General features: G+C 40.3%; 1 protein-coding gene across 1 annotated transcript in view; it reads right to left on the bottom strand.

The window, feature by feature from the left end:
- The window catches only part of L2HGDH (L-2-hydroxyglutarate dehydrogenase), a 72,878-nt gene continuing 54,456 nt past the window's right edge, over positions 1-18,422 (bottom strand). Inside the window, exons 10-11 of the mRNA XM_003901774.3 lie at positions 4,179-4,391; positions 1-2,966 (exon numbers count right to left, since the gene is read on the bottom strand). Of these exons, the coding sequence (XP_003901823.1) occupies positions 4,196-4,391 (196 nt within the window). The 3' untranslated portion in view covers positions 1-2,966; positions 4,179-4,195. The remainder of the gene's footprint in view (positions 2,967-4,178; positions 4,392-18,422) is intronic.

Below are 18,422 nucleotides of genomic sequence, written 5' to 3'. Positions count from 1 at the left end.
TAAGATAACTTTAATGTGAGACCCTTCCCATAAGCAGAAAATAAAAGCAATTAACAACAACAACAACAAAGACCTACAATATTTTCTAGGATTTGAGGCCAGAAAAGTAGAGTTGGTTGGTATCAACACAGTTCTTCCCTTCAGGGCTTTAGGGTTTATTTCCATTCTTAAACTCTTTAATGAGTACAAACTATTCGAAAACATCTTGAGGCAGATTTTGCTTTCCCAACCATTTCATCCTGTCCTTCTACCTTAAGCCCTGATGAAGAGATTTCAAAAACTCCCTTTGAGTGTATTAGAAAAGCTTAGTAACTGACTTTACGACTACAACTCAAAAATGTTTACAAGATCTTTAGATAACAGTGTATGTGCAGAAAGATGAGGAAACCTCTGACCAAGAAGTCTAGACACAGATCAAGTGCCCAGGAGGGCAGAGCCAGTCCTTAAATATAGACACCATGCCTCCTGTGTTTACAGGGATAGCTCATAGTTACAGCCATCAGGGTTGGACTGCCTCCGAAAGCAGGTCCTACAAACTCCCAAAGGACAGGGCCTGGCAGTATACCCCACTCTCACCACCATCCTATGAAGAAAGTTCTAAGAGTTAAGGTTATCCCACAGGTTACCAGGTAGATTTCCAAATGGCCTCAGGGAAAGTGGAATTCTGCCAACAGTAAAGGCAACTCCTCAAACAGTGCCAACGCTGAGAGGATCAAGGGAAGGACTTTGATATGCACATATATGCATGGATAAAAGAGTTAAGCTATGTAACATGAAACACCAAAAATATACTGGCTGGTACATCAAGAGTTTCTCACAAACACTCTGAAGTTAAAATCTAAAATGCTCCATTTTTTACCCAAAATATAAACTACTCAACCTCATTTTGTGTTATATACTAACACAGAAATGAGTTTTTTAAAAAGGTTGGCTGCTATCCTAAAGCAAACAGTTTATGTTTTACACATAAAAAATTTATTTGCATAAAAGTCTTTATGGAACTAAAAAATATGTTCTCTACAACACCAAGGATCATTAAAATATTTTAAATATTAATATACATTTCTTCTGTCAGAAATAATAAAACTTTATTATATCAGTATTAAACAACAAAATCCTGTTGACATACATATAAAATGTTTTACAAACAGAATAACCTACATATTCAAAACACTTTCAACAAATTTTTCACTTTTATTTTTTGGGGTATTGTACAGACTCGAATGGATTGAGGATTGCTTCAATTAGGACAATCATTTTTTGTAATTCCAGTCTTTACAACTTAGTATGTATGCAATCGTACTGTTGATGAAATAGAAAATGATAATGTTTTCCATCTCTTAGTCATCTTGTAATGGAACAGAAAACTATGGTGTGTTTGCATTTCTTGCAGGAATAGCTGTTATAAAGAAACATTAGGGCTTGCTTCTTCTGTCATTGATATCTGAATGCTTTTAATATGCTCATCCCAAGTGTTGAATAATGGCCTACTCTGTTTACCTGGGATGTGCTACTTCTTGAACACGAGCTGATGATGTGTAGCCTTTCACATTAATGGATGAGGTAGCTCAACCAATGTAATCATCAATGCTTGAAGTGAGGGGAAAAGGAAGAAAACAGAAGCATTTTTCCTATCAACCAAAATGCACATCCTTCTCACCCATCCATCATACAGCTTTGGAGAGCTAAGAGGAAAGAAGACATACAGACTAGAAGATGATTCCTGACAGAGCAAATGAGAGACAATGGATGAAAACGCCTCACTTAAATGTGGTTCAGTACTCAAAATTCTGCAGTCAGGTCGTCACATTTTCATTTACATTTCTATTTTCTAACTTTCTAAATTACAAGAATCATTTCAACAGATACCACAGAACACATATATACAGGATATAGTACAGCACTGGGCATCAACTTAAAATACTCATGAGGTACACATGAATGTAAGGCACTTTCGCGGTTTACAAAAGTGAATGCCTCAAAGTTAGATATTTATCAAAAATGGAAAAATATCCCTACACAACTTTATAGGAGCCCTGAAAAATCAAGTAGGTATGAATCATTAGCAATCTTGGCCAACATTTTGAGAGTCTTAGTGTGACTAAAGATCAGAGATATAATATATAAATAAACTTAAAATTAGAGTTCTATACATCAGTGTCAGGATTCTAAAACTGCTCTCATAAAAATCTATCTCTTCTAAGTTATTTCAGTTCTCAGCCACAGAGACTGAAGAGCAAGACAACTACTCAGTGTACCACTGTTTACATTTCATAATGATACCATACCACATCAGTTATAAAGACTGAAAATAATAAAGGTTTTGAGTTTGTTTTGTTATTTCTGACAAATATTATAACTAAGATAGAAACTTATTCAAACTACTCAAAAATGTAAATTTTATCTATTTTCTTGAAATCATGAATTTTTAATTTCTAAATACAAATATTGTTGCTCTAAATAATGTGAGTTTTGTGACTCTTCGAAATTAAAAGAATGCAACCTACAATATGATGTATTTCCTTGTCTGTGAGAGACCAAACGAGCTTAGGTAGTATAATGCTAAAAAACTGATTTAAGGAAATAACCCATTTTTATGCCATCGTTCTCCAAAATTCTTGAAAAGCTAAATCTTCTCTAGGTCATAGTTGGTAAGGACAGGTCATTAACAAAGTCAGGGATTCAGGGCTGGGTGCAGTGGCTCACACCTGTAATCCCAGCACTTTGAGGCTGAGGCGGGTGGATCACCTGAGGTCAGGAATTCAAGTCCACCCTGGCCAGCATGGCAAAACCCCATCTTTACTAAAAATACAAAAAAATTAGCCAGGCATGGTGGTGGGCACCTGTAATCCCAGCTACTCGGGAGGCTGAGGTAGGAGAATCGCTTGAACCTGGGAGGCAGTGGTTGCAGTGAGCCAAGATTTCACCATTGCACTCAAGCCTGGGCAACAAGAGTGAAACTCCATCTAAAAAAAAAAAAAAAAAAGTCAGGGATTCAGGACAGATAAAACTGTATCTTGCCTCTTTATTCACAAAGTAAATAAGCATGGAATTTATATTTTGTTGTTGTTTTTATTTTTTGAGTCAGGGACTGACTTTGTTGCCCAGGCTGAGGTATAGTGGCATGAACAGACCTCACGGTAGCCTTGACCTCCTGGGCTCAAGTGATCCTCCTGCCTCAGCCCCTCAAGTAGCTGGGACTACAGGCACACACCATCATGTCCAGCTAATTTTTTTATTTTTTGTAGAGATGGGGTTTCATTCACCATGTTGCTTAGGCTGGATTTTTTTTTTTTTTTTTTTTGAGACAAGATCTTGCTCTATCATCCAGCCTGGAATGCAGTGTCATGAACATAGCTCACTGGAGCCTGGACCTCCTGAGTTCAAGTGATCCTCTCACCTCAGCCTACTATGTAGCTGGAACTACAGAGGCACCACACCCAGCTATTTTGTAGAAACAGCGTTTTGCCATGTTGCCCAGGCTGGTCTCAAACTCCTAGGCTACAATCTACCTGCCTTGGCCTCTCAAAGTGCTGGCCACGGTCCCAAGCCTAACATTTTGAAAATTATTATTATGTTTTCTCTTGCTCTGTCACCCAGGCTGGACAGCCAGCTCACTGCAACCTCTGCCTCTTTGGTTCAAGTGATTCTCCTGCCTCAGCCTCTCGAGTAGCTGGGATTACAGGCATGTGCCACCATGCCCAGCTAATTTTTGTAGAAAATTATTATTTCTATGTTATATCATTTGAACAATTCAGTGGTTATCTTTGACCTAAAAATGAAATTTTAAAAACCATTTTTTAAATTAAAGAATGCAATTATTGCCGGGCGCGGTGGCTCAAGCCTGTAATCCCAGCACTTTGGGAGGCCGAGACGGGCGGATCACGAGGTCAGGAGATCGAGACCATCCTGGCTAACACAGTGAAACCCCGTCTCTACTAAAAATACAGAAACTTAGCTGGGCGAGGTGGCAGGCGCCTGTAGTCCCAGCTACTCGGGAGGCTGAGGCAGGAGAATGGCGTGAACCCGGGAGGCGGAGCTTGCAGTGAGCTGAGATCCGGCCACTGCACTCCAGCCTGGGTGACAGAGCCAGACTCCGTCTCAAAAAAAAAAAAAAAAAAAAAAAAAGAATGCAATTAGTACATTCTTGTTGCTGACATGGAGATTACAGTGCATACCTAGCTCCTTTCATTATTTACAATTCAAATCTTTGTTGTACTTCATCTGCAATCATTCCAGAAATTGCAAGGGAAGAAGTAGCAGCAGGGGAAGGTGCATTTCTCACATGAAGAACACGATTTCCAATATTCCCAACTCCTGCATCAAATACAAAATCTTCTACCAGATTTCCATCTCTATCCAGGGCTTGGGCTCTTACTCCAGCTGGGCCCCTGCAAAAGTGAAAGATGGGAGTCAGCTGACTCAAAGACATAGGATACTTTACACGTCAGTGTTTCCAAAGAGTCTTAAAGCAATATTCTTCTAAATGCACAATTACATGGAAACCTAATGAGCTTATGTTTAACCAAAGGCTGTCAGTTGTAGCCTGTCAAACCTATATTGTTAACTTAGAGCCTAAAACCTATTATATAACAATAGTATAATAAATGCTCATCAAAGAAATACATAAAAACAAGTAAGTTACTTATCAATGTCTCCTCTTTCCAAAGGTAGTAGGTAAATCCACACTTAACTAGAACAGGTATATTTTTATTTAAATTTATAGAATGAATTTATTATAAAAATCAATCAATGGCTACAAAGAGCCTCATCTGAGTAATACAAATCAATGAAAGCAGAGGTTATGTGTCAGTTGCATTCCTGTATCCTATTCTACTTATTTTTGTATTTTTAAAATTCACACGATTAAAATTTATGGACAGAAATATTTGCAAATGGCAACAAGTTCTTGTTTTGCAGTTTGTTTTTAACAGTTTACTCTTCAATATCAGGATCATCTTCAATTTAAAAAGATGATAGGAAAAGCATAAAAATGAAGTAATTTAGCAGCATATTAATAAAATGAGAATTTTTTTTTTTTTTAATTGAGATAGAGTGTTGATCTGTTGCTCAGGTTGTGTACACAACCTCGCCTGGCTAATTAAAATTTTTTTTTTTTGTAGAGATGAGGTCTCACTATGTCACCCAGGCTGGTCTCAAACTCCTGGCCTCAAGTGATCCTCCCACATTAGCCTCCCAAAATGCCAGGATTATAGGTGTGAACAACTGTAAAGACACTGATGGTCTTTATTACTTAAAATTCTATTTTATAACATTTGAGCTCACAGATTTTTGTTGTTTTTTAAAACAGTTAAAATTTACAGATGAAATTTGAATCCAATGTTTTTGAACTACAAAAAAGCACCTCTTATGAAACTTGTCCAAGGAAGCCCAGTGTGAAAAATTCTATCTTATACACACCAGCAAGTACTTGCAGAAGATGCAAAGAACACTATGAGGGCACTGCCCTCTAAGACTTCAGCTGGCTGAAGAGAGATAATAGTAATAGCTATTATTTAGTAAGTGCTTACTCTGTGCTAGGAATTACCTCATTTAATCCTCAAAACAACTGACACAGTTTATATTTAACAGCAAAGAAACAAAGAGAGATTAAGTAACTTGCCTGAAATCACAGAGCTATACCACTCATTCTTAGAGAGGTAAATAAGAATTATAACAATAAGAGTGAAAAGTTGTATGATAAAGATAAGTGATCTTCCCTATAGAATCCTGCAGGGAATCTGGACAGATTTTTCAGCTGTAAGAATTTCCGAGTAAGAATCAGATATGGGAGCAGGCGGAGCAAGATGGTGGAACAGAAGCCTACAAACATTGGTTCCCCTGTTAGAACACCAAATTTTTAACTATCTGCACACAGCAAAGCACCATCACAAGAACCAAAAACCAGGTAAGCAATCACAGTGGCTAGTTTTGACTTCATATCATTGAAAGAGGCATTGAGGAGGGCAGAAAAGATGGTCTTGCATCACCAATGCCACCCCTTCCTCACCCCCTAGCAGCGGCCATGCGGTGTGGAGAGAGGACCTATGCACTTGGGAAAGGGAGGGCACAGTGGCTGGGAGCCTTTACATTGAATTTAGTGCTGCCCTGTCACAGTGGAGAATAAAGCCGTGCTGGGCTCAGCCAGCGCCAGCACATGGAGGGAGCATTTGGACCCGCCCTAGCTAGACAGAAAGCATCCATCCCAGTGGCCAGAACTTGAGTTTCCCTGCAAGCCTCACCACCGTGGGCTGAAATACTCTGGGGTCCTAATCTTGAAAGACAGTCTAGGGCACAAGGACTCCAATTCCTAGGCTACTAGCACTAGGCTGGGCTTATAGTAATTGGACTAGGGTAGCATGTGATCTAGGGAGATACCAGCTGGCATAGCTAAAGGAGTGCTTGCATCACCCATGCCCCAAACCAAGGCAGCTGCAATAGAAGTGACTCCTTTCTTCTGCTTAAGGAGCAAAGAGCAAAGAGTAAAAAGGACTGTCTTACATCTTGGATTCCAGCTCAGCCACAGTAGGATACGGCACTGGGCAGAGTTGTGAGGCCCGCATTATAGGCCCTAGGTCCTGAACAACATTTCTTTTTTTTTTCGAGACAGCATCTCGCTCTGTCACCCAGGCTGGAGTGCAGTGGGTTCACCTCCTGGGTTCACGCCATTCTCCTGCCTTAGCCTCCTGAGTAGCTGGGACTACAGGCGCCTGCCATCACGCCCAGCTAATTTTTTTTTTGTATTTTTAGTAGAGACAGGGTTTCACCGTGTTAGCCAGGATGGTCTCGATCTCCTGACCTCGTGATCCACCCGCCTCGGCCTCCCAAAGTGCTGGGATTACAGGCGTGAGCCACTGCGCCCAGCTGCTCCTGAACAGCATTTCTATACCCACCCTGGGCCAAAAGGGAACCTACTGCTTTGGAGGGAAAAACCCAGTCCTCGCAGGATACATCACCTGCTGACTAAAGAGCCCTTGGGCCCTGAATAACCAGCAGTGATAACCAAGGAGTGTGTCATGGGCCTTGGATGAGACTCTGAGATGTGCTGGTTTCAGGTGTGACCCAGCACATTCCCAGCTGTGGTGGCTACAGTGACAGACTCCTTCTATTTGAGAAAAGCAGAGAGAAAAGTAAAGGGGACTTTGTCTTACACCTTAGGTACCAGCTCAGCCACAGTGAGGTAGAGCAACAAGCAGGTTCTTGGGGTCCCCAAGTCAAGGCTTACACTCTTTTTTTTTGTTTTTTTTGTTTTTTTTGTTGTTGTTGTTTTTTGAGATGGAGTCTCACTCGGTCGCCCAGGCTGGAGTGAAGTGGTGTGACCTCAGTTCACCGCAACCTCTACCTCCTGGGTTCAAGCGATTCTCCTGCTTCAGCCTTCCAAGTAGCTGGGATTACAAGCACACTCCACCACACCCAGCTAATTTTTGTATTTTTAGTAGAGATAGGGTTTCGCCATGTTGGCCAGGCTGGTCTCGAACTCCTGACCTCAGGTGATCCGCCCATCTTGGCCTTCCAAAGTGTTGGGATTACAGGCGTGAGCCACCGCGTCTGGCCCAGGCCTACACTCTTGAACAGCATTTCTAGAACTACCCTGGGCCAGAGGGAGCCCACTGCCCTGAAGGGTAAGTCCCAGGCCAGGCAGCTTTCACCACAAGCTGATGGAAGAGCCCTTGGGCTTTAAGTGAATATTGGTGGTGGCCTGGCAGAAACCCTGTGGACCAAAGGTGGTGGCAGCCACAGGGAGTGGCCCCTCTGCCTGTGGAAAGGGGAGGGAAGAGTGAGAAGAACTTTGTATTGTGGTGTGAGTGGTAGTTATCCATAGTAGAACAGAACATCAGGTAAACTACTAAGATATTTGACCCTAATCTCTGGCTTCCCGACAGCATCTCTGGACATGCCTGGGGCCTGAGGAAGCTTACTGCCCTGAAGGGAAGGGCCCTGGGCAAAAGCCAGTGCTGGGCTGGCTTCAGGTCTGACCCAGTGCACTCCCAGTGGTGGTGGCCACAGGAGTGCTTGCATCACCATAACCCCAGTTCCAGGGGGTTTAGCACAGAGAGAAAGAGACTCCATTTATTTGGGAGGAAGTAAGGGAAAAGAACAAGAGTCTCTGCATGGTGATCCAGAGAATTCTTCTGGATCTTATCCAAGACCACTAAGGTGGTACCTCTACATGTCTACAAAAAACACAGTGTTATTGGGCTTGTGACTCAAGTTCCTTTGACTACCTGGAAAGCATTCCCAAGAAGGACAGGCATAAACAAGCTCAGACTGTGAAGACTACAACGAGTACCCAACTCTTCAATGCCCAGACACCAAAGAACATCTACTAGCATCAACACCATCCAGGAATGTATAACCTCCTCAGATAAACTAAATAAAGCACCAGAGACCAATCCTGGAGAAACAGAGATATATGACCTTTCTGACAGATAATTCAAAATAGCTGTTTTGAAGAAACTCAAAGAAATTCAAGACAATACAAAAGGAATTCATAATTCTTTCAGATGAATTTAACAAAGGGATTGAAATAATTAAAAAGAAACAAATTCTAGAAATGAAAAATGCAACTGACATGCTGACGAATGTATCAGAGTCTCAATAGCAGAACTGATCAGGCAGAAGAATTTGTGAGCTGAAAGACAGCCTATCTGAAAATACATAGTCAGATGAGACAAAAGAAAAAAGAATAAAAAACAATGAAGCATGCCCACAAGATCTAGAACCCATTCTCAAAAGGGTAAATCTAAGAGTTATTGGCCTAAAAGAGGAAGTACAGAAACATATAGCGGTAAAAAGTTTATTCAAAGGGATTATAACAGAGAACTTCCCAAACCTAGAAAAAGATATCAACATTTGAGTACAAGAAGATTATAGAACCCCAAGTGCATTTAATCCAGAGAAGACTACCTCAAGCCATTTAATAATCAAACTCCCAAAGGTCAAGGATAAAGAAAGAATTCTAAAAGCAGCAAGAAAAAAGAAACAAATAATATACAATGGCACTCCAATACGTCTGGCAGCAGACTTTTCAGTGGAAACCTTACAGATCAAGAGAGAGTGGCATGACATGTTTACAGTGCTGAAGGAAAAAATGCTTTTACTCTAAAATAGTATATCCAGTGAAAATATCTTTGAAGCGTGAAGGAGAAATACTTTCCCAAACAATAGCTGAGGGATTTCATCAACACTAGATATGTCCTACAAGAAATACTAAAAAGAGTTCTTCAATCTGAAAGAAAAGGATGTTAATGAGCAAGAAGAAATCATATAAAGGTACAAAACTTCCTGGTAACAGCAAGCACACAAAAAACACAGGATAGTATAACACTGTAATTGTGGTGTGTAAACTTCTCATCTTACATAGAAAGACTAAATGATGAATCAATCAAATAAAATAACTACAACAACTTTTCAAGACACGGACAGTGAAACAACAAAAAATTTAAAAGCTAAGGAACAAAGTTAAAGTGTAGAGTTTTTATTAGTTTTCTTTCTGTGTGTTTGTTTGCATATGCAATCAGTATTAAGTTGTCATCAGTTTAAAATAGTGGGTTATAAGACAGTATTTGCAAGCCTCATGGTAACCTCAAATAGAAAAACATACAATGGATACCAAAAAATTAAATAAATAGAAAGAAATTAAAGCATACCATCAGAGAAAAATCACCTTCATTAAAAGGAAGATAGGAAGAAAGCAAAGAAGGAATTGAAGACTGTAAAGCCACCAGAAAACAAATAACAAAATGGCAGGAGTAAGTCCTTACTTATCAATAATAACACTGAAAGTAAATAGACTAAACTCTGCACTCAAAAGACATAGAGTAGCTGAATGAATGAAAAAACAAGACCCAATGATCTGTTGCCTAAAAGAAACACACCTCACCTATAAAGATATACAGAGATTAAAAATAAAGGGATAGAAAAAGATACTTCATAACAATGGAAATGAAAAAAGAGCAGGAATAGCTAGAATAGCTATACTGATATCAGACAAAATAGATTGCAAGACAAAAACTGTAAGAAGAGACACAGAAGATTATAATATAATGATAAAGGAGTCAATTCAGCAAGAGGACATAACAATTGCAAATATATATGCACCCAACACTGAAGTACCCAGCTATATAAAGCAAATATTATTACAGCTAAAGAGATAGACCCCAATATAGTAATTGCTGGAGATTTCAACACCCCACTTTCAGTGTTGGACAGATCTCCCAGACAGAACCTCGACAAAGAAATGTCAGACTTAATCTACACTACAGAACAAATAGACCTAATAGATATTTACAGAACATTTCATCCAATGGCTGCAGAATACACATTTTTCTCCTCAGCACATGGATCACTCTCAGGGATAGACCATATGTTAGGTCATAAAACAAGTCTTAAAACATTCAAAAAATTTGGAATAATATCAAGCATCTTCTCTGACCACAATGGAATAAAACTACAAATCAATCACAAGAGGAATTTTGGAAACTATATAAACACATAGAAATTAAACAATATGGTCCTGAATGGGATCACATCAAGTTAAAAAGCTTTTGCACAGCAAAGGAAACAATCAACAAAGTGAACCGACAACCCACAGAATGGGAGAAAATATTTGCAAACTACTCATCTGACAAGGGATTAATAACTAGAATATATAAGAAGCTCAAACAACTCTATAGGAAAAAAAATTTAATAATCCAATTTTAAAATGGGCAAAATATCTGAATAGACATTTCTCAAAAGAAGACATACCAATGGCAAACAGGCATATGAAAAGGTGCTCAACATCACTGATCATCAGAGAAATGCAAATCAAAACTACAATGAGATATCATCTCACCTCAGTTAAAATGGCTTTTATTCAAAAGACAGGCAATAACTAATGCTGGTGAAGATACAGAGAAATGGGAACCTTCATACACTGTTGATGGGGATGTAAATTAGTACAACCACTATGGCGAATAGTTTGGAGGTTCCTCAAAAAGCTGAAAATAGAGTTATATGATCCAGCAATCCTACTGCTGGATATATACCCAAAAGAAAGGAAATGAGTATATCAAAGAGATATCTGAATTTCCATGTTTACTACAGCAGTATTCACAATAGCCAAGGTTTGGAAGCAACCTAGGTGTCCATCAACAGATGAATGAATACATAAAATGTGGTACCTATACACAATGGAGTACTATTCAGCCACAAAAGAGAATGAGATCCTGCCATTTGCATTAACATGGAGGTCATTATGTTAAGTGAAATAAGCCAGGCATAGAAAGACAAATATCATCTGTTCATGCTTATTAGTGGGATCCAAAAATCAAAACAATTGAACACATAGAGTATAAGACAGCAGGATTGTTACCAGAGGCTGCAAAAGGTAGTGTGGAGTGGGGTTTTACAGGGGAGGTGGGGATGGTTAATGGATACCTCCTCCCAAAAATAGAAACAATGAAATGAATAAGACCTAGTATTTGATAGCACAACAGCGAGACTATAGTCAATAATTTAATTGTACATTTAAAAATAACTAAGAGTGTAATTGAATTGTTTATAAGACAAAGGATAAATGCTTGAAGGAATGAACAACCAATTTTCCATGATGTGATTTACATGCCCGTATCAAAATATCTCATGTACCCCATAAATATATATACCTACTAGGCACCCATTAAAACAAACAAACAAACAAACAAACAAACAAAAAACTTAAAGAATCAGATATACCACATAGAACACAAAAAGAAGGGACAGGACTGAAAGCTGAAACTTTTTGGGGTAGAGATGCATATGTGTATCAGCTGGTATGTGGCCTATTTTATATACTATTTATACTTTATCTGAAGTCATCGAAGTAGCATTTCTCCCCTCAACATCAGGACTAGCCACTGATGTTGAGTGTCCAATGTAAAACTCTGCTGTATAGTTAGTCAGTGCATTCCCTTTGCTCCTTCTAAGCACATAGAGGTTACAAGTGATTAACCACAGTTAAAAATGTCTACACTTATTTTTCTTACAAACAAAAATTATGTTCTCAATGTCCCCTATACTCTTGTCCACATATTCAAAATCTGACAATCCAAATTTTAAAATAATAATAATAATAATAATGTTTTTCTGGCTAGGCACGGTGGCTCATGTTTGTAATCCTAGAACTTTGGGAGGCCAAAGCAGGCGGATACTTGAACTCAGGAGTTTGAGACCAGCCTGGGCAACATGGTGAAACCCCGTATTTACGAGTTAAAAAAAAAAAAAAAATCAGTCAGGCGTGGTGGTGAGTGTTGTCCCAGCTACTGGGCAGGCAGAGGTGGGAGGATCCCTTGAGCTCACAGTGGTAGAGGCTACAGCTGAGCGGTGATCACACCACTGCACTCCAGTCTGGGGGACAGAGTGAGACCCGCTCAAATAAATAAATACATACATGATAATGATGTTTTTCTTAGGATCTCATTTTAGTTCAAACAAGTATTTAACATGAAATGTTTAAACTACCAAATTTTTCACGTTCCCTTTTCAGCACTTAAGGCAACTTCAGGGTTTTTCTTTGTAGAATTACATATGCTTTCCCCGCAGAATACTTCTAATTGAAATAAGTATTATTATTTGAAATCTCGGCCGGGCACAGTGGCTCCCGCCTGTAATCCCAGAACTTTGGAAGGCTAAAGCGGGTGGATCACCTGAGGTCAGGAGTTCCAGACCAGCCTGGCCAATATGGCAAAACTCTGTCTCTATTAAAAATACAAAAATTAGCTGGGCATGGCGGCAGGCACCTGTAATCCCAGTTACTCAGGAGGCTGAGGCAGGAAAATCACTTGAACCCAGCAGGTGGAGGTTGCAGTGAGTCGAGATTGCGCCATTGCACTCCAGCCTGGGCGACAAGAGCGAAACTCCATCTCCAAAAAAAAAAAAAAAAAGAAAAGAAAAAGAAAAGAAAAAAAATCTCAGGTAACATAAACCATAAATGTCTTGAGGGCAACTATGGCGTCAACATCCCTACATCGCCCACATGTGTAGATTTGTGTCTTGCACATAGTAGGTATTTAATAAGGCTAGAAACTTTTGGCTTTAAGTTAAAATTTAAAATTTCTATTTTTTTTAATTTTTATTTTTAAAGAGATAGAGTCTCACTTTGTCACCCAGACTGGCTGGAGTGCAGTGGCATGAGCACAGCTCATCTCAGCCTTGAAATGCTGGGCTCCAGTGATCCTCCCACTTCAGCCTACGTAGGAGCTGGGACTATGGGCACACACCACTGTGACAAGCTAACTTCTAATTCTTTTAACTTTTAATTGTTTTAACAACTGAAAGAGCCAGTGACTCAATAAGTTAATATCAGCAAATTCTCTTTCTAAAAATTTGTATAAATTTAGGGGATACAAGTGCTTTTTTTTTTTTTTTGAAACGGAGTCTCGCTCAGTCACCCAGGCTGGAGTGTAGTGCAGTGGTGTGATCTCAGCTCAATGCAATGTCTGCCTCCCGGGTTCACGTGATTCTCCTGCCTCAACTTCCCGGTTTCATGCGATTCTCCTGCCTCAGCCTCCCGAGTAGCTGGGATTACAGGCACGCAGCACCACTCCTGGCTAATTTTTGTATTTTCAGTAGAGACGTGGTTTTGCCATGTTGGCCAGGCTGGTCTTGAACTCCAGACCTCAGGTGATCCACCTGTCTCAGCCTCCCAAAGTGCTGTGATTACAGGTGTGAGCCACCGTGCCCAGTCTGAGTACAGTTTTGATACAGGAATATATTACTTAGAGGTGAAGTCTGGGCTTTTAGTGTAACCATCATCCAAATAGTGTACATTGTACGTAATAAGTAATTTCCCATCCCTCACCCTACTCCCACTCAATTCAGCTACATTTAACATATCATTAATTTAGCTACAAATATAGCTAATGTGTTACATATTAGCCATGTATTTTGCTATGTTTGTAGCTAAACTTAATGGGAATGTACATCCTAGATGCTTAAATATATCTTGGGCAGGGTGGCTCAAGCCCAATCCCACACTTTGGGAGGCCTGAGGGGTGGATCGCTTGAGGTCAGGAGTTCGAGACCAGCCTGGCCAACATGGTGAAGCCTCCTCTCTAACTAAAAATATAAAATTAGCCAGCCATCGTGGTGCATGCTTGTAATACCAGCTACTTGGGAGGCTGAGGCAGGAGAATCACTTGAACCTGGGAGGCAGAAGTTACAGTGAGCCGAGATTGCGCCACTGCACTCCAGCCTGGGTGATAGAGTGATACTCTGTCTCAAAAAAAGAAAAAAAAAAATATGTCCAGAAACAAGAACAGGTGAATGTGTAATTAAATACACACATTCATGAGAAGTCTTGTATTACATTATTGTCATATGTCAAGCATTACACTACAGGTTGGGAAAACAGCTATGAAAGCTGTAACAGGCATCTTCAGCCAGTTCCAAATATGATGGAACAATCTAGTATTTTATAAAACTCTACTGCTAATCTAAAAATATAAGTCCAGACCAGGCAGAGTGGCTCATGCCTATAATCCCAATGCTTTTGGAGGATGAGGCTGGAGAATCACTTGAGCCCAGGAGTTCCAGACCAGCCTGGACAATATAGGGAGACTCTGTCTCTAGGAAAATAGTAATAACTAGGCAGGTGTGGTGGTGCACACCTGTTGTCCTAGCTATTTGGGAGGCTGAGGCAGGAGGATGGCTTGAACCCAGGAGTTGAAAGTTGCAGTGAGCTATGATCACATTACTGCACTCCACTCCAGCCTGGGTGACAGGGCGAGATCCTGTCTTAAAAAAATAATAATAATAAAAGCATTTTTCTAGCACATAGATTTTTTAAAACCCAACCTGATAATCTGTCTTAACTATTAAATACATTTACATTTACTGTAATTACTGATATGCTTGATTTCTACCATATTATTTTATGCTATCTAACCTGATTTTCTAAGGTTTCTATCTCCTCTTTCTTCACTTATTGAGTTTTCTATGTTCTTTTTTCTCTTCTCTACTGAATTGGAAGTCTATTTCCATCTTGTATTTAGTTTTATTTACTCAGATGGGATGCACTGTTCATCTTGAATTTGATGTCTTTTTGTCAATTCTCGAAAATTTTTAAGTACTCTCTCCTCAAAGGATTGCCTCTTCTCAATTTCTTTGTAACAGCTATGAGAGATAGGCTGGAATCTTCTCAGTTTTCTTTTCCATGTCTTATTTTATTTTATTTTTGAGATGGAGACTCACTCTGTCACTCAGGCTGGGGTACAATTGTGTGATCTCGGCTCACTGCAACCTCTGCCTCCCAGGTTCAAGTGATTCTTCTGCCAGGCTGATCTCACTATGTTGCCCAGGCTGCCCAAGCAACATAGTGACCAACATGTTGCTCACTATGTTGCCCAGGGCCCAGCAATCCACCCACCTTGGCCTCGCAAAGTGCTGAGATTACAGGCATGAGCCACCCTGCCCAGCCTCAATGTGTATTTATTTTTAAAAGATTCTTAAAAATTATCCAGGTGCGGTGGCTCACACCTGTAATCCCAGCACTTTGGGAGGGCAAGGCGGGTAGATCACTTGAGGTCAGTAGTCCAAGACCAGCGTCGCCAACATGGTAAAATCCCATCTCTACTAAAAATAGGAAAAAAGAAAATCAGCCAGCCATGGTGGCACATGCCTGTAATCCCAGCTACTTGGGAGGCTGAGGCAGGAGAGTCACCTAAACCCAGGAGGCGGAAGTTGTAGTGAGCTGAGATTGCACCACTGCACTCCAGCCTGGGAGACAGAGCGAGACTCTTTAAAAAAAAATTTTTTTTAAATAATTATAAACCAATAATTGCTTAGTGTCAGTAGTCACTTTGTGGTCAAATTACCTGATTTTTAGTCTCGCTAATTTATTTGAATTAGAGGGGGTGGGGAGGGAAGGAAGGGAGAGAGAAGGAGAGAGAAGAAGACAGACAGACAGACAGAGAGAGAGAGAGAGAGGGAGAGAGATTGAAGCAGGATCCAGAAATGTCTGGCTCTACTTTTTCAGTTAATTTGTTAGCTTACAGCTCCTAAACCAAGCTGGTGGTATACATTCAAAATCTAAGCACTTCGAGAGATTCCAGATTTTTGGGAAGATTCCTCCTACTCCCCACCACCAAAATAGACAAAGTTCCTTAATACTTCCCAGTGCGAAGGGGAATTTTTTTTTTCCAGACTTCCTTTCTTCTGAGGGTATAGCCTTTCAAGAGTCTCTAGGGGGCCTTACTTAAGAGTCTCAGTTCCAACTTTCTACCTTGTATACACCCAAGATTTCTTTTTCAGCACTTGAGTGGCAATTAAAATACAAGTCCCTAATGTCCTATATCTTGTTTTGTGTGGTGGATATGGTTTGTACAATTACCAAAATTTACTAAGCAATTAAGATCTATATATTTTATATGTGAGTCACACATAAATTAAAAATATAACTCAAGCCTCTCAGTTATTAAAATTAGCAAACCATCCCCACCTCTCCAAGTCAGCATTAGCACCAACTCCTTTTAGTATGAATTTTAATTTTGTTTTTGTTTTTTGCTCTGGGATGCCCCTTACTTTCCCTTACTCTCAGCTATATGTACTTCAAGGATGTTTATCATATTTCCTCCAGACTCTTATTAGTATTTTGTAGTGTGAAGGTTACCAAATTCTCTACACTTGTGGTTCTCAACCAAGGGAGATTTCGCCCCCCGAGGACATCTGGCAATGTCGACACATTTTTGGTTGTCACAATTAGGATAATGAGTCGAGGCTAGGGATACTGTTAAACATTCTACAACGGCCAGGCATGGTGGCTCACGCCTGTAATCCCAGCACTTTGGGAGGCCAAGGCAGGTGGATTACCTGAGGTCAGGGGTTTGAGACCAGCCAGGCCAACATGGTGAAACCCCGTCTCTACTAAAAATACAAAATATTAGCCAGGCGTGGTGGCAGGTGCCTGTAATCCCAGCTACTCAGGTGGCTAAGTCAGGAGAATCGTTTGAACCCGGGAGGCGGAGGTTGCAGTGAGTCGAGATGGCGCCACCGCACTACAGCCCAGGTAACAATGTGAGACTCCATCTAAAAAAAAAATGCAAAAAATTATACAATGAACTGGACAGTCCTCCACAATAAATATTATTTGGCTCAATATGTCAATAGCATCAAGACTGAGAAACCCTAATCTAGACCAGCATAAGCCATTACAACTTTATTGTAGAAATGTTTGAGTTTTGCACCTTTGTGTTTCACACAGTCTAGTTATCACTTGCTATGAAAACATCTTGCCTGAAAGTTTACTCTAGAATTCCCCATAGGAGACATTTTCCAAATTGAAAAAGGGGAAATTGTAACATATATGTCTTCGTCTTTTACATCTATATGGTGCTAACAGATACAAACTGCTGTTAGATTAACATGTCAAAATTAATTACAGAACAAATTTTTAAAGTTTAGAGCTATATATATATACACACACACACATTTTTTTTCGAGACAGGGTCTTGTTCTCTCCCCTAGGCTGGAGTACAGTGGTGCAATATGGCTAACTGTAACTTCAGCCTCCTGGGCTCAAGGGATCTTCCCACTTAAGCCTCTCTAGCAGCTACAACTAAAGGCGTGCACCACCTGTCCAGCTAATTAAAAAAAAAAAATGGTAGAGATGGCATCTCACTATATTGCCCAGGCTGGTCTCAAACTCCTGGGCTCAAGTGATCCTCCCACCTCAGCCTCCCAAAGCACTAGGATTACAGGCACGAGCCACTGTGCCTGGCCTAGAGCTAACATTAAGAGTCTCAGAGACTCTTTTAAAAATGAGAAGTTTATCTAATGCAAATATTTAACAGATCATAACTTTATATTCCAATCTAATGTTCACCAGTAAATTACTGCCCAAAATGCTCTGGCTAAGCAATGAGAAGTCAACCTGGGTGCCCTTTAGTAGTTACTGAAATTTAAGGACACCATCCTGGGAAACACACCCCACTGAAAGTGTTGCTTCAACTATCTTTTACTATCTACTACTGCCTGATGTGCTTTCACTGCAATACTAAGGGCATTTATGGTTTAGTATACTGGTTGCAAGACAAATGAGACAAGGCAAGACTTAGGCTTCAAGCTGTGGAAAAGTCTTGATCTTGGCCAGGCGCATTGGCTCACTGCTGTAATCCCAGCACTTTGGGAGGCCGAGGCAGGAGGATCACGAGGTCAGGAGATTGAGACCATCCTGGCTCTTGATGAAACCGTCTCTATTAAAAACACAAAAATTATCCCAGCACCTGGGGAGGCCGAGGCAGGAGGATGATGAGGTCAGGAGATCGAGACCATCCTGTCTCTCGATGAAACCGTCTCTATTAAAAATACAAAAATTATCCCAGCACTTGGGGAGGCCGAGGCAGGAGGATCACGAGGTCAGGAGATCGAGACCATCCTGGCTCTCGATGAAACCGTCTCTACTA

Source organism: Papio anubis, chromosome 7 (genome assembly GCF_008728515.1).
Source record: "Papio anubis isolate 15944 chromosome 7, Panubis1.0, whole genome shotgun sequence".
Lineage (NCBI taxonomy): Eukaryota > Metazoa > Chordata > Mammalia > Primates > Cercopithecidae > Papio > Papio anubis.
The sequence above is the reverse complement of the archived record's forward strand: the minus strand, read 5'-3'. Positions and strand labels throughout refer to the sequence as shown.